This window comes from Amblyomma maculatum, chromosome 10, assembly GCF_055883805.1.
Source record: "Amblyomma maculatum isolate TAMU_Amacu chromosome 10, ASM5588380v1, whole genome shotgun sequence".
NCBI classification, from domain to species: domain Eukaryota; kingdom Metazoa; phylum Arthropoda; class Arachnida; order Ixodida; family Ixodidae; genus Amblyomma; species Amblyomma maculatum.
In genome coordinates this window covers 10,976,461-10,990,206 of record NC_139353.1, presented here as the reverse complement: position 1 = coordinate 10,990,206, position 13,746 = coordinate 10,976,461, and the positions used below count along the sequence as shown (strand labels likewise).

Sequence of the window (13,746 nt, the reverse complement as noted above, 5' to 3'; positions counted from 1 at the left end):
CCAAACAGTCAATTCCCATTTCGCTGCGGAACGATCACAAACGTCCCAAGAAAGAGAGAGAGAAACAAATATTGAATGGAGTAGCCCTTTAAGTTAATGATGCCATTGTTTCTGTTCGGCTGTCGCTGCTACTAGTGTTGTGCACTGGCGAGGTTTTTGTTCTGTTTAGATCTGTGTGTAGATTTCGACCTCACGAGACTCGCGCATACGCGCTTTCTTTTCTCCAAACACAGGGTCACATGCTGTACGCAGGGGTCGTTATGGGCCCCGACGGTCCTGATATAACGAAGGGTACGTGCCAGCCTTGTTTATTCCGTATACATGTCCGAATCTAGGCCGATAGGTTTTGTTTCAAGGAGACGAGATACAAAACTCTTAAGCTGACTTAGATTAGAATATCTATAAATATAGTTCATAATACGCGACGAGAACATGTTGAATCTGAAAAAAAAAAAAAAAACAGCATGGAGGTCTTAGCAAAGCGCATAAAAAATGACTAGCCGCGGTTTAACTCTGCCTAAACCGATTAAGACATATACAAAAGCACTCCTTGGCAGGGTTTGGAATGCATGTTTTTCTTGGCAGTTTAGCACATAGAGACAGGTACAGAGTTTGGAAAAGTGCTCGTGATTTTTATTACATTCTATAGAATTGGAGGCACATACGTACAGGGTCGCCCACTCTTAGAATGTCGTTCCGTGCTGGCGGCCCTCCTCGAAACGCCTCTGACGGGCGCCGTAGAAACCATTGCGCAGGAGCAGTTGGAGCCATAGGCGGAACTTCGCGTGTCGTCTGCTAGATTGCCCTCCTGCGCAATAATTACTACGGCGCCCGCCACAGGCGCTCCGCGGAGGGCCGGGAGCACAGAGCGACATTCTAAAAGTGGACGACCCTTTACATACGTTGTCAGTTCAAATCTCTGTCGCAAACCGGCCTCCAAATTGGCTAGCAGATGGATGCTAAACGGCAATCGAAATGATGACACCACCCTGAACGCAGCGGTAAGAATGTCTGTATCATAATTATACGAAGCAGGCTAAACCTGGTGCCACATGGAGGTCCGTTAGTGATGTTTTAAGACCAAATGACGCGCAGATGCGACGAGGGGGAAGGAATTGCCACAGGGGTATTTTAAGTGCAATCATGCCACCGTCCTCTCTCCACCTCGGCGACTCGACAACGACCGACGTCACAGTTACTATGGCAACCAGAGATTTACAAGCAAGATTTCACGACCGATTTCAGGCCGGAATACCGCGCATCTTGGAGCTTCCTTCAGCCATGTTACTTTGCAACCTGCGCTGAGAGCTGGAAGTGAAGGACGACGGTTAAAACTCCAAAAGGCACCGATGCGAGGATTTAGCGCTGTGCTTTAAGTATGACTGCAATTTTTGAACTTCTCAGTAATTATTTTCCTTAACACGTATAGTGCTACAAGCCTCGCACCGCTCTTTTCTTCCGTCTCCGACTTTTACCGTGTACACGTGATCGACGAGTAAAAGCTGCTCTCGCAAAAGCTCGTACAGACTTCGCGACCATACTTTTTTGCTTGAGAGGCCAGCTACTGAGCCTTGATGTCTGCATAAAAAAGTCTTTTAAAGGCTGGTAAATCCAAATTTCATATTCAGTATTTTTTTTCACCTGCAACAAGAAGTGAAAAAAAAAAGTGCTAGGACTACCGAAATGCCAAGTTGTGTGCAGACTACGTGATTGAAACGCGGGAGCTAATCCCAACAGGCCACATCAAATCCGCACTGCTGGGAGTAGAAGCCAGCTGGATTGCCGCAGGCTGGGTCCGCATCCTGTTAAAATTTGGTCGACTAGTCCTGAAACTGTGTATTTCGAATTTACTCGAATTAGGAGGGCCTTGACAAAGACACTGACGACGATGAGTGAACGAGGGCAAGTGCTGCAAACAAACGTCGTTTGCGTTTAACAGCTGTTTTTCTAAATTTTCTTATCTTTTGGTCGGCTCATATATCTAAAATTTTAGTTTTCTGCCTTCCAACTTGCGGTTGTCGGCTCAGAATCGAGGCCAATGGCCTATATTCGAGTTAATAAAGCATAAAGACCCTACCTAATATAGATGAAGCTATGTGATGTTAAGAAGATAGTGAGAGACCGGAAAGCGTGGCGTGACATGGTCCATAGGGTCACGAAGAGTCGGACACGACTGAACGCCTGAACTGAACTGAATATAGATTTATCAGTCTTCCATATTGAAGGAAGGCGCATTATGATCCTTGTCATGTTCCAGTGCTTTCATAGTCCATATTTATTTGCGTTTATATTCAACGAAAAAAAAAAGTTTCCAACTTTTGAGTAACTTTCGCAACCGTTGTATATTTGGACTTTCCCCTTTCACTTCGGCGCAGGAGTGGGACGGCTGTGCAGGTACAAACAAGGGATCACCTTTGAGCAAGCCAAGTCCAGAAAAAAGTACATAGATGCACTCACAGAGGAGTGTGAGCCGGGGGATTCCGGCAACTTCACCTGGACTCCCGACCAGGACACGCCAGACCTAGTTTACTATCAGGTACGTCATGCCGGCTGCAGACACTCGTATGCGCGACGCAGTGCTGTTAAAAAATGGGAGAGCCGCGAATATGCAGCATATTTCGTTTAAAAAAAAATATGGACACTTAAGCTCCGCCTTCAGAGTATGACGGGAGAGCGTAGGCTACCGCCCAACATATAAAGCCCCACTTTAACCAGGCTGTATGAACGTGACTGCGTGGTAACGTGAATGCAAGGACCTTGGCAGGCTGATTATATCATCCTCCCTTGCGAAATGAGAGACCCGAGTTGGCAGCTTCTGTCAAACGTAATGTCAGGCAACCACGCTTATTTAGCGTTCGGTCGTGTCAGCTGCCAGCTACCGCCTGCCAGCGTCATGCTCCTGATTGTTGGACACACGGCGATACCCGGCCCTACCTATCAGAGTGAAGCTATGGCTACAAAAATCAGAGGGTGCTCTCAGTCTCCTTATATCCCGGAATGTGAAAGTATTGTGAGTTCTTTCACGCCGCCTGGTGGCTTCGCCCGACACTAGGCTAGCGGACCTCGACCGCGCTCGGCCGCACGGCGGAATTGTATGGCGTTTTACATAGGTTAAATGAAGCAGAGGTGCAGATGGAACTTAATGAAGACGACGATGCTTACTGCACAACGCGAGAGTGTGTTGCAGTTTTACACGAGGCGTGATCGACTGCGGCGACAGTATAGTGATCTCGTGCCTGGCCCAGAGAAGCGGCTCTGTTCCTTCTGGCACTTCTAGAAACCCAGTCGCGGCATTGTTTTTTCCTGTTGACAGTTCATGGGAACACACACTATTTACTTTTGCTATCCGCGCCACTAACGAGCCAAGAAATGGTTTCGCATTAAATAGGGTAAGCTGACGGGTTAGCTGGGTTTCCATGGTGTATTTCAACAGCTGATGCTACACACGGGTATTAAACTCGGATAGAACTGTCTTTTCGTGAGGATCCTTTTCTAAAACGCAAGTATCCTTTTAAGCCGTTCAACGCCAGCAGCAGTATAAACTGACATCAGAATGGTTGAAAGATTGCACTGCTTTGTCGCTATCCTCGGACTAACAGTAGCACCTAAATGGGTGATTCATAGCAGACTAACGGTCAACAATCCATACGGAAAAGTAGTAATAGTTGTGGCAGCGCAGTTAGTCCCGAAATGGCTAATCTTTAGTCAAAAAAAGACAGAAGGCCTCTATCGACGAAGTCTAAAAGCAAGGTGCCAGGGCACTGTGCGATGTCAGTGCACGCTAAAGAACATTAAGGGGCCAAATTTGCGGAACCTTCCACTACGCCGTTCTTCATAGCCCAAGTCACTTTGGGACGTTAAACCCTACAGACTATAAACTATCCTTAACTCGGATAATACAGGATCGCAGTTAAATAGAAAGTCACGCGTGTGTCCGCTCTGTTGTCGATGCATCTGATTGGTTAAATAATACGTCTACTTATTTCTTTTGAGGTAATTACTCCTAGTTTTGGCTTTCTCCGTCTGTCGCCTTACTGCTGCTGGCGGCAAATGGCTTGAAACTTGTAAGAGTATTTGAGGCCTGGAAAAAAAAAATCTTGAAACGATAGCTAGTTCTACTATTTTTTTTTGTAAAACGAAATAATGTTAGATTTTTGCGGTTTTCTTGGATGTTCTTGGGGCACAATTAACCCAGTTATTGGTGAGGAACTTATGTTGAAAACAGAATATTCTCCCAGCTGCCATTGGTCAAACTTGGGGTATTTGATGATTTGGACGGTATTGATGAGATAATTGGATTTCAGGGTTTGAAGCTAGGAGTTTGTATGGTCGGTGCAGTCGGGCAGAGATTATCAGTCAAAAAGTGCTCGACATTATCGCGCAGTTTACCATATGCGGAAAGCTGCCTACAGCTGCGCTATGCTGTATTTTTAGGTCGAAAACATTACTAGCCTCATTGGCAGAGAAAGCTAGCGTCCCATAAAAAAGTTACGCCTTAAAACCACCAGCTACACGCAATTGAATCAGTCACTGAAGTGAATGAAATTTGAATTAAATAAGCCATTCTTTGTCTGCCCCGGTTGTCAAGTGGCAAAGGGAAGGACAGGAAATCCCCTGTTGGGTACTTGCTGTGTAGTGTGTAGTTGCTGGTGACATGGCCGGGCGGCGATTTACTGAATAATTGTGTGACGTCGTGAGAAGATATGACACATGGTCGAGTTGGTAGGGGCGCTCGCAGGTGTCAGCTAACAAGCGACAACCGCAAATTGGTCGGCGGTGTCTTATTACGTCATGAGGCCAAGTGACATGACCAAGTTCGCAGGCGTCGAGATCAGTGACGCTATCTTGGATCCCCGACCTCCCATAAGTGTTTAAAAATAAAACAACACAACGAGCGACAATCAGCACGTTGGATGGAACGAAAGAAACCACCCTGAAAGTGACTTGAGTGTCCGCACAATTTTATTTTTAGCGCTGGGGATACATTTGTAGCGAGAGCTACACTACGCAAGCCGCTTCTCAAGGTAGCGTGGCTGCGCGCTGAGCCGTGGCACTACCGCTCCATCAGCTGTGCGCATGCTCGGAGTGACGTCATAGCCCGCAGCTGGTGTGTGCACCGTGCGCTGCTGCACAGAACGACGCCACCCGCCTCGTCAGTTGTGCGCATGCGTATGTGCAATGCACGGAGACTTAATTTGCTCCAGCGAAACTGCTGATTCAAACCATGCTATCGACAAAGTGAAAACACTACTTTACTGACCACCGGAGCGTCTCCATCGGTATAAACAATAAAGTTCAAGCCGTTACATAAACCGTGTGTCTTACTTTCAAGCGGAACCTAACCTTAACCAGGGGTATTTAGTTCTCGCTACTCTACCAGGTTTAACCAGAGCTAAACCATAGCCAATTTTTCTACATCGGTATACTAGGGCCTCCCAGTCCATTTCTTCAAAAAAAAAAATGGCGTTGACTGAGTGTTGCGTTACGGTTGCGGGCACTGCTGCTGAGCCGTGGCACCACCGCTCTGCCAGCTGTGCGCATGCGCGGAGTGACGTCATAGCCCGCAGCTGGTGTTTGCACCGTGCGCCGCTGCACAGAACGACGCCACCCGCCTCGTCAGTTGTGCGCATGCGCATGTGCAATGCGCGGGGACTTAATGCTCTCGCTACTCTACCAGGACCAGAGCTAAACCACAACCACTTTTTCTACATAGGCATACTTCCGCTGATTCGAGCGCAGTTGCCCAAATACTATTGGAAAGCCGCATTCGTTCCTTCCGGAATTGTCACCAGCAATCAAGAGCATTAATTCCAAACTTCTTTCTTATTAAAAATAGATTGTGTGCCTCTTTGTGTCTATGCTGACGTTTGTTTGGCATCAAAGTGTTCATTTTTGCGGCTCAGAAAATATTCGTACTAACATAGGGCATCATTTCCCACGTCACGCAGTCCAAACTTTGAGGCCATAATCATTTCTGTCATCACTGCTAAAATTTAACGGTGGTATAGACTAGCCTCAAGGATGCAGGAATCTACTATACCGTACAGCCCTCGTCGCAATTTCCTTGAAATGCCAACCAGGGGTGCCGGTACGAGTATTTCAGTCCTTTTTTAGCGTTGCTGGCTTATTAGTAGGTTCTGGGAAACCGCTGGCCATTATACTAAACTGAAGTAATCTGTCCGAGTAATCAAGAGGACAGGGGGATATGGGAGATGCATTTGCTCGACAGCGGACCTGTCGGGCTGATGGGGGCGATGATTATTTTTATTTTTATTATTATTATTATTATTATTATTATTATTATTATTATTATTATTATTACTATTATTATTATTATTATTATTATTATTATTATTATTATTATTATTATTATTATTATTATTATTATTATTATTATTATTATTATTATTATTATTATTATTATTATTAATTTCTTCTCACGCGCTTGCTTCAAGTCTGTCCTCTGTGTCCCGTTAAGAGCGGGCAGCTGTATACTTTCGCCTCGCGCTTCACATTTCGCAGTGCTGGACCCACAACTACCTCGGGTGGAAGATTTCGGTGACTAACCCGGGTCAAGAGGACAAACCACTGGCTACTACTACGGCGAAGCCGAGGCCAAGGCCAAGGCCAAGGCCAAGGCCAAGGCCGCAGCCAAGGCCACAGCCAAGGCCACAGCCAAGGCCACCTCCGCCGCCACCGGCGCCCCGACCGGCAGGAGGAGGCTCGAAGGGAGGGTCGTGGAGCGTCACCAGCCTGGTGTCGCTGACTGCCCTGCTCGTTCCGCCGCTGTTCTTGCTCCTACTAGGGCCCTGGAATGACCCTCCTGAGTGAAAGTTTGGCCTAGCACCACGGTGGAGGGAGGCGGGTCATCCCGCCCGTGACAGTGTGCGACTGCACTGGCGGATTATCCAACGTCTCGCTAGCTGAGCTGTGCTTTGTAAGGTGATCTGGCGCAGCGGAAGCAGTGCGCAATAAATGTTAACGATGTTGTGGTGTCCTATTATGACGTCATGCGTATCAGGTTACGACGTTTGCTAAACGCTGATCGATGACAGGTTTTCATAGCGCATTGTCGAAAAAAAAAATATCGACGATGAGCAGATAAGTCACACGGTCAAACGCTCAGCCGATGCCTCGGAGAACGTATAACAAAAAGCTGATGCATTTTTTGGAGGCTGTGACAGGCCATTCTTGAAGACGGCTATGGTTCATAGAACACTGAGTAAGGTAATTATAATGCGACGTTGAAGCTTATGCTATGTATAATAAAAATTTCAGAAACCTCTCTTGCTTTATATAACGTGTCGTTTGCCAGACTAAGCTGCGCTTTGCGAGAAGCGTATGGGGGCTGGTGAAGTGGCTTCGGTCAGTTATATTGTGACGTCATATATCTCATTAAGCGTCATGTTTGTAAACAAAGGTGGCGCTGCGATCGGCAGCGTCATGTGGTGTAGGCAAAAACGCAGCGTGCACCTACACAGCGCCAAGCGACGCTGCCTTCGAAATCAGTTCGCGCGTGCGAATATTCTGAAGCGATAAGTTTCGCTTGTGCGTAGAAATGGTTTGGGTTATGTCTGGAGGGTAATTCACCACTTTTTCATGCGGTTACTGCTGGAATTATCCGGCGAAGAGCTGCACTGGCTTCCTTCGCCGTGGCTTCAATAGCGCGCGGCTACGGTGGGCGGCTGTAGTGACTCTATAAGAAAATCTAATAGTCAAAACTGTTGAACTCGCGGGCCTATTGCTAGCACATGAAAGGACAGCAATATGGGTGATTGGAAGTGTGTTTTTTATACGACGACTCTTTTGATGGACTTTCGGCTGCTCCAAGCACCTTCACTCTAACGAACAAACTGCCGGCAACTATAGGGAACTAGAAATCATATTTCTAGCCCACTGTACCTGCAACTTAAGTGACAGAATTTCATCGTATAGTTCTTTGTAACATTCGCTTATATAGTGCGGTGCCAACTATTATCCTGGTCGATAAAACAAAAACAAAAAAAAAACGTTTCACGTGTGTAGACGCGTCAAGATGGTTAATATATATACATGAAGGCTTTTAAAAATGCTTTTTGTTCTCTTCGCTCTATAGGAGAGGTGCATGAGTGCAAGAACGCAAATGTAACGTTCTCCACGATCGCGCGAAATTAAGCGATCTTCTGATTTTTTATAATATACTTGGGACATTTTTATTCAAACGCGCGTCATCTATACTGCTTATTTTGAACCCCTCATAGCCTAATCCACTTTGAAACGTATACTATACTTATAAATATCCTGCTCGATCAGAGCTATAGTTTACGTGGGTATTTAATTCGTTCCTCGGGTTTCTAATGACATTCAAAAGAAAATTTAATAATCTGAGAAATAACGCTGCTTAACTTTGGCAGGATCCTAACGATGTTTACTCGCTTTCTAGGGCCGGTGATGAAGAGTCACTCGTTGAAACTCGCGAAAGTAAAAACAGAGAAAAGCTAGCTACTTCACAAGACCGGGCCTGTTTCGGCAATATCGCGCTGGAGTGACCGCTCAAGGTAACTGCAGTTACCTTCGCAGCAGCTGTTGTCCTTTTCTGTGCGAACATGTGCACAGACACAGGTGAACGGAACTCACAGCGCGGCTTCTTATGACTTGATATAGTATATACAACAAAACGTGCTCGAGCTGCAGGCGTTTGTTATTGCGCCATTCGTAGTGCGGCCAAAAAGGAGTTACGACAATTAAGAGTTGCAAATGAACTGATGAAGTTTCAGTGCAGAAGTGCAACACACGTTAGCCGCGAAGGCCGCTACTTCTTCACTCTCATATTTATCCGACTGCAAGAAAGATGTGAAAACAGGTGCTAGTTTTTTTGTTCCTTGTGGCGCAACCAACCGCACCACAGTTTGCAGGAATATCGGTAATTATGTCCGAAAACACAGCAAGCGCCGCGCATCCAATGCAGACTACCCGAGCTTTTGCCTGCACCACAAAAGTCACTGCTGTCGCCAGCGCCGCCGCATCTCCACTGACGTCACGGGCTGATGCTCGTCTATACATAGACACACAGGAAAGCAGGAACCACGTACACAGGACAAGCGCGCTTGTCCTGTTTACGTGATTCTGGCTTTCTTGTGTGTCTTTGTATAGCGCTTGTCCTGTGTACGTGGTTCTTGCTTTTTTGTGTGTGTGTGTCTGTGTATAGCGCAGCGCGAAAATTCTTGACATGTTAAAACAACTAGCCCCCATTGCTGCTTTGTCATATATCTGCTTGGCGTGCGTATCAAGATGTTACATGCATTAAAGCGTGTACAATATGTCTATAGTACTAAGATGCTGGAAGCACTCTTGCCGAGTGCCCTGTGAACGGTGGATGGTTGTTGGCTAGCGTAATTCCGACTTCTCAATGCTATGGTCGCGCAACTTCTTCCTCCTCACTGTGTGTATATCAGCCAGTGCGGTGTGCGCAATTCTATTGATTTGCTCGCGTTTCGTGTGTCGCTGAGAGGTGTCAATATGAGTATACTAATTCATACCCCCAACTTCAGCTTTCGATATATCTGCAAAGAAATATGCCGCTGACAATAAGAACCTCACTATGATACCTGACAGAACACATTCAGCTATCACTGGGGCGGTAATGTGACGCAGTAAGTAAAAAACGCAGAAAACGGAGCGAACCGAAGGCTTTGCAGAATGTGACACGGGTCTGAAGGGTAATGGAACATCATCTTCGCCGTTCAGTGAAAACGCAATGCAGAGAGCGTTCATGCAGACGAGTATCCGCACAACAAGCCGCCACTTTTACGACGTGTCCGGGAGGCTGAGTGCTAACTAAGCATTGTAGCATATTGTCCGAAAATGAGTGCACCCAGCAGCAATTAATTTCTCAACGAGCCGCACGTACAGGTTTCTCCCCTATAGCCAAACGGGCGAGTTGGTAGAACATATTGGATGGAAAAACAGCGCGACAGACGAACACCACAGCATAGGAACATAAGACGAGCGCTGAGGTCTAACTTTCACCACTGAGGTCACCAATGATAGCAAGCTACAGTTTTTGGATATGCGTTTGACGAGACGGGCCATATCTGCTGGGAATACCTACCTAGGGTAGAGAAATCATTGTTAAATTTTAAATCGCATCACTCAAAGATAGTAAAAATAGGAATTGTGGTTTCATCTTTGATGTCTGCTTTATCAAAATCTTGTGAGCATAGGGTAATCGGCATCTTCAATGATCAGATTGGAAGACTCGAGGCATCTGGCTACCCGGATGATGTTTTATTGTTGGGTTGTAACAAGATAGCCAAAAAGCTTAAAAGTCCAGCCTTGGTATACCTTGTGCGGAAAAAGGAAAGGAAAGGAAAACGTTTGCCGTTCTGCCTTATGTACACCGCCTGTCACAAATCTTAAAAATGTGGCAAAACGATATGGCATAGAGGTTGTTTTTTCTGCACCTAAAAGCTTAAAAGTGTTAAAAAAAAAAAAGAAAACAGCGCTCGTCTTGTGTTCCTTTGCAGTGGTGTTCGTCTGTCGCGCTGTTTTTCCAATGAATATGTACCGTTTTCGCCTTGCTGTAAAGCTTTACCACGACCAGCACAACGAAACACTGAGAGTTTGACACAGATAACCAACGTTCCATACAGTCGTTTGCAAAAGGCAGCACGCAATGTTGAACCGACCCAGGCAGCACATTTCATCGGCCCAATAATGGGGATTGATTGGGGATTACTGGCCCACAAGTGGCCCAATGGTGCCATTGAGCTACCAATAATGTGCAGCCACGCTATACCATAATCATTATTGGCCCAGTGAACTTCACCCATATCCGTTATTGGCATTCAACCGGCTAAGAGCGGTCAATAATGCCCATTCATATTGAACAGTTTGCCATTATCGTATACACAATGAGGCAGCCTGGTCATTATTGGCCAACCAGCTGCAATTGTTTGCCAATATTTTCCACACCATGGTATAACCTGGTAAATATTGTCCGGTCAATAACAACGGCTTCTCAATATTGAATATATCTAGGCATACAGTGGTCAATAATGTCCAACCAACTTTGCCGGCTTCCTAACATTGTAATATCTTGGTTTCTAGTGGTCGATATTGTCTAATGAGCCTTGATGGCTGACCAGCATTGCACATATCATGGCATAGCTTGGCTAATATTGTCCTGCCATTATGGTTGCATCGTTAACATTGAATATATCTTGGCATACATTGGTCAATATTGCCCCACCAGCTTTGGTGGCATCCTAACATTGTATATATCTTGGATTATAGTGGTCAATATTGCCTAGAGAGGTCTGATGGCTGGCCAGCATTGCACATATAATGGCATAAATAGGTTAATATTGTCCGGCCATTATGGTTGTCTTGTCAGCAATAAATAAATCATGGCATATATTGGTCAATAGTGACCCGCCTGTCATGGCGGCCTGCCAACAATGTATACATATGCATTATATTGTTCAATATTGTTCGATGGACTGTGATGGCTAGCCAGCATTGCACCTTAATGGCATAGGTTGGGGAATAATGTTCTGCCAATATGGATGGCTTGTCAACATTGCATATATCTTGACATAGATTGGTCAATATTGTCCCATCAGCTTTGATGGCATCCCAACATTGTATATATCATGGTTTCTAGTGGTCGATATTGTCTAACGAGCTTTGATGGCTGGCCACCTTTGCACATTTCAGGCTGCAGCGGCGCTAAAAAAACAGTAGAAGCAGCTCTGACCGACAGAGACATTTCTAATGCTTGCATCTCAATATGACAGTGTGTTGGGGCTAATTTCGTCGCAGCTAAATTTTTCGCTGGCCCGGACGTCAGTTTACGTTCAACTGTAGAAGATATTCATACGCCATACGTAATTTGGGCCACCATATATATAATGTTTATTGGGATTAATGTATAGATTGTCCTAAATATGTTTGACTGAGCTGACCAGACAAAATGAACAGAAGTGCCCATCACGGAAAATGTAGAATATATTTTTCTGAATACATTTTTCGTGATTCGCTAATTGTTGTGGATGACCTGCGATTATACTTGACAATTTTGGTAAAGAACTCTTTTATTTACGACTTTAGGCACGATTAATTGTTATGCAAAATTCTCCATATAATATCTTCGAGACAATTCCTGCAGACAAGAGGCCCGGATGTCGATCACGCGTGGACGTAGCTAACACAGATAGTGTTCCAAACTTTAGCCAAGTGTTGAAAAAATTCTGACAGCACGTGGAATCTACACTGCAGAAATTAGCGAAGGCGAGATTAATGCTACTGCATACGGTGCATCACGTATCGTTATCGTTATCAACTAAACGCAGCGTCATTACCATTGATACTGTCATCATTGTCATTATCACTAATTGGAGCGTCATTCTCGTCGCTATCCTCACGGTAGACAATGAGAATTACGTATGGTGCTAGTTTCGCGATCCAGGGTTTAGCGCAGTTGGTTAAAGCGTTAACTAGGCAGGAATTCGATTCCCGGTGGAGACGATTTGTTTTTCTGATCTCGTCAAATCAGGATGATTGAAAGTGACTGACACATCAATGCACAGATCCGATGCACAGATATATCCATGCACAGATCTCGAACAAATCTCGCGCACAGCTCTCGCGCACGGGATTTCGTTCCATGGGCCTATTTATACGCATACGACTACAAGCATACGCGCACGCTCGAGCACACATCTGATCTGACAAGCAAATGTTTAATAGATGCGTGTCCGCGAAAAAAATCCTGCGCAGTCAAGAAACGCAAGGTACTCAAATGCGAAGAACGCAACAGAACGTGTGTGTGTCGCTTGAACAAACACCAGGGGTCACGCTTGGATAGGAAACGCAGAAACGATCGAATATATCCGGTGAATCCACATCCTGTAAACGTTTGTCCATGATTGGAAACACGCACGCGTAGCATCATTATTTCCGTCTTTTTTTACGTGATGGAAAGAAACCCAACATGTTCAAGCTAAGCAGAGGTGGGAGAGATTGATCGCGCTAGCCAATCAAACACGCACTGCATGATTCGCCATTACCCTAGCTGTTTCCGGCATTCAGCATAAGCACCGACTATACCACGCCTCAGTACTAGCTGTTCTTATAGACAGATATGTTGGGCTGCTTTCAGGGCCTTCGAGTTCTAATATCTACTAAACACAAATTTGCACTGTACTCTTTTGCGCTCTGCTGTGGGCTTCAGCAACAGACAAAGACTGAACGACTTTGGCCATCGGTGCAGCAGCGCATAAAATATTTCAGCTAAAAGAAAAAATACAAGCAACATATATTCTACGTTATGTCAAGCTAATTCACTTGACAAGAAAACAAATCTGAACTGTCCTGGAATGGTTCGTATTCTAATGCGACGTAAATCGCACACTGCCAAAAAGTAGTGTACATGTAAAAGATAAATAAAAAAATCAACAGCACTGCATGGGGCAAGGCAAACGAAAAAAAAAATTTAAAACAATTACCTACAGTGTAATGAATGCGCGCACATGTGTCGCCAGCATATATGGTAACAAAATTGAAATTGCATAATAACGATGTTCTTTACGGAAGTTATTTTTGTTCGAAAGCTGTAATATATGGCTCATAATGATGCATTTGACCACAGCGTTTGACAGCGCTCTCTTAAGCATTCTTCAGAAACTATTCTTCAAACATTCATTGCCTTATTATCCAACCATATAATCACCGCACCGAAGGCGTTTCCCTTCAGAGAACTAAATA

The 13,746-nt window shown here is 45.2% G+C and overlaps 1 protein-coding gene across 1 annotated transcript in view; it reads left to right on the top strand.

Annotated features, from left to right (window-relative positions):
• Positions 1 to 6,831, top strand: part of LOC146175587 (protein Skeletor, isoforms B/C-like) — a 44,151-nt gene extending 37,320 nt beyond the window's left edge. The window contains exons 14-16 of the mRNA XM_084580831.1: positions 234 to 291; positions 2,376 to 2,536; positions 6,523 to 6,831. Of these exons, the coding sequence (XP_084436957.1) occupies positions 234 to 291; positions 2,376 to 2,536; positions 6,523 to 6,831 (528 nt within the window). The remainder of the gene's footprint in view (positions 1 to 233; positions 292 to 2,375; positions 2,537 to 6,522) is intronic.
• The last annotated feature ends 6,915 nt before the right edge of the window (positions 6,832 to 13,746 follow it).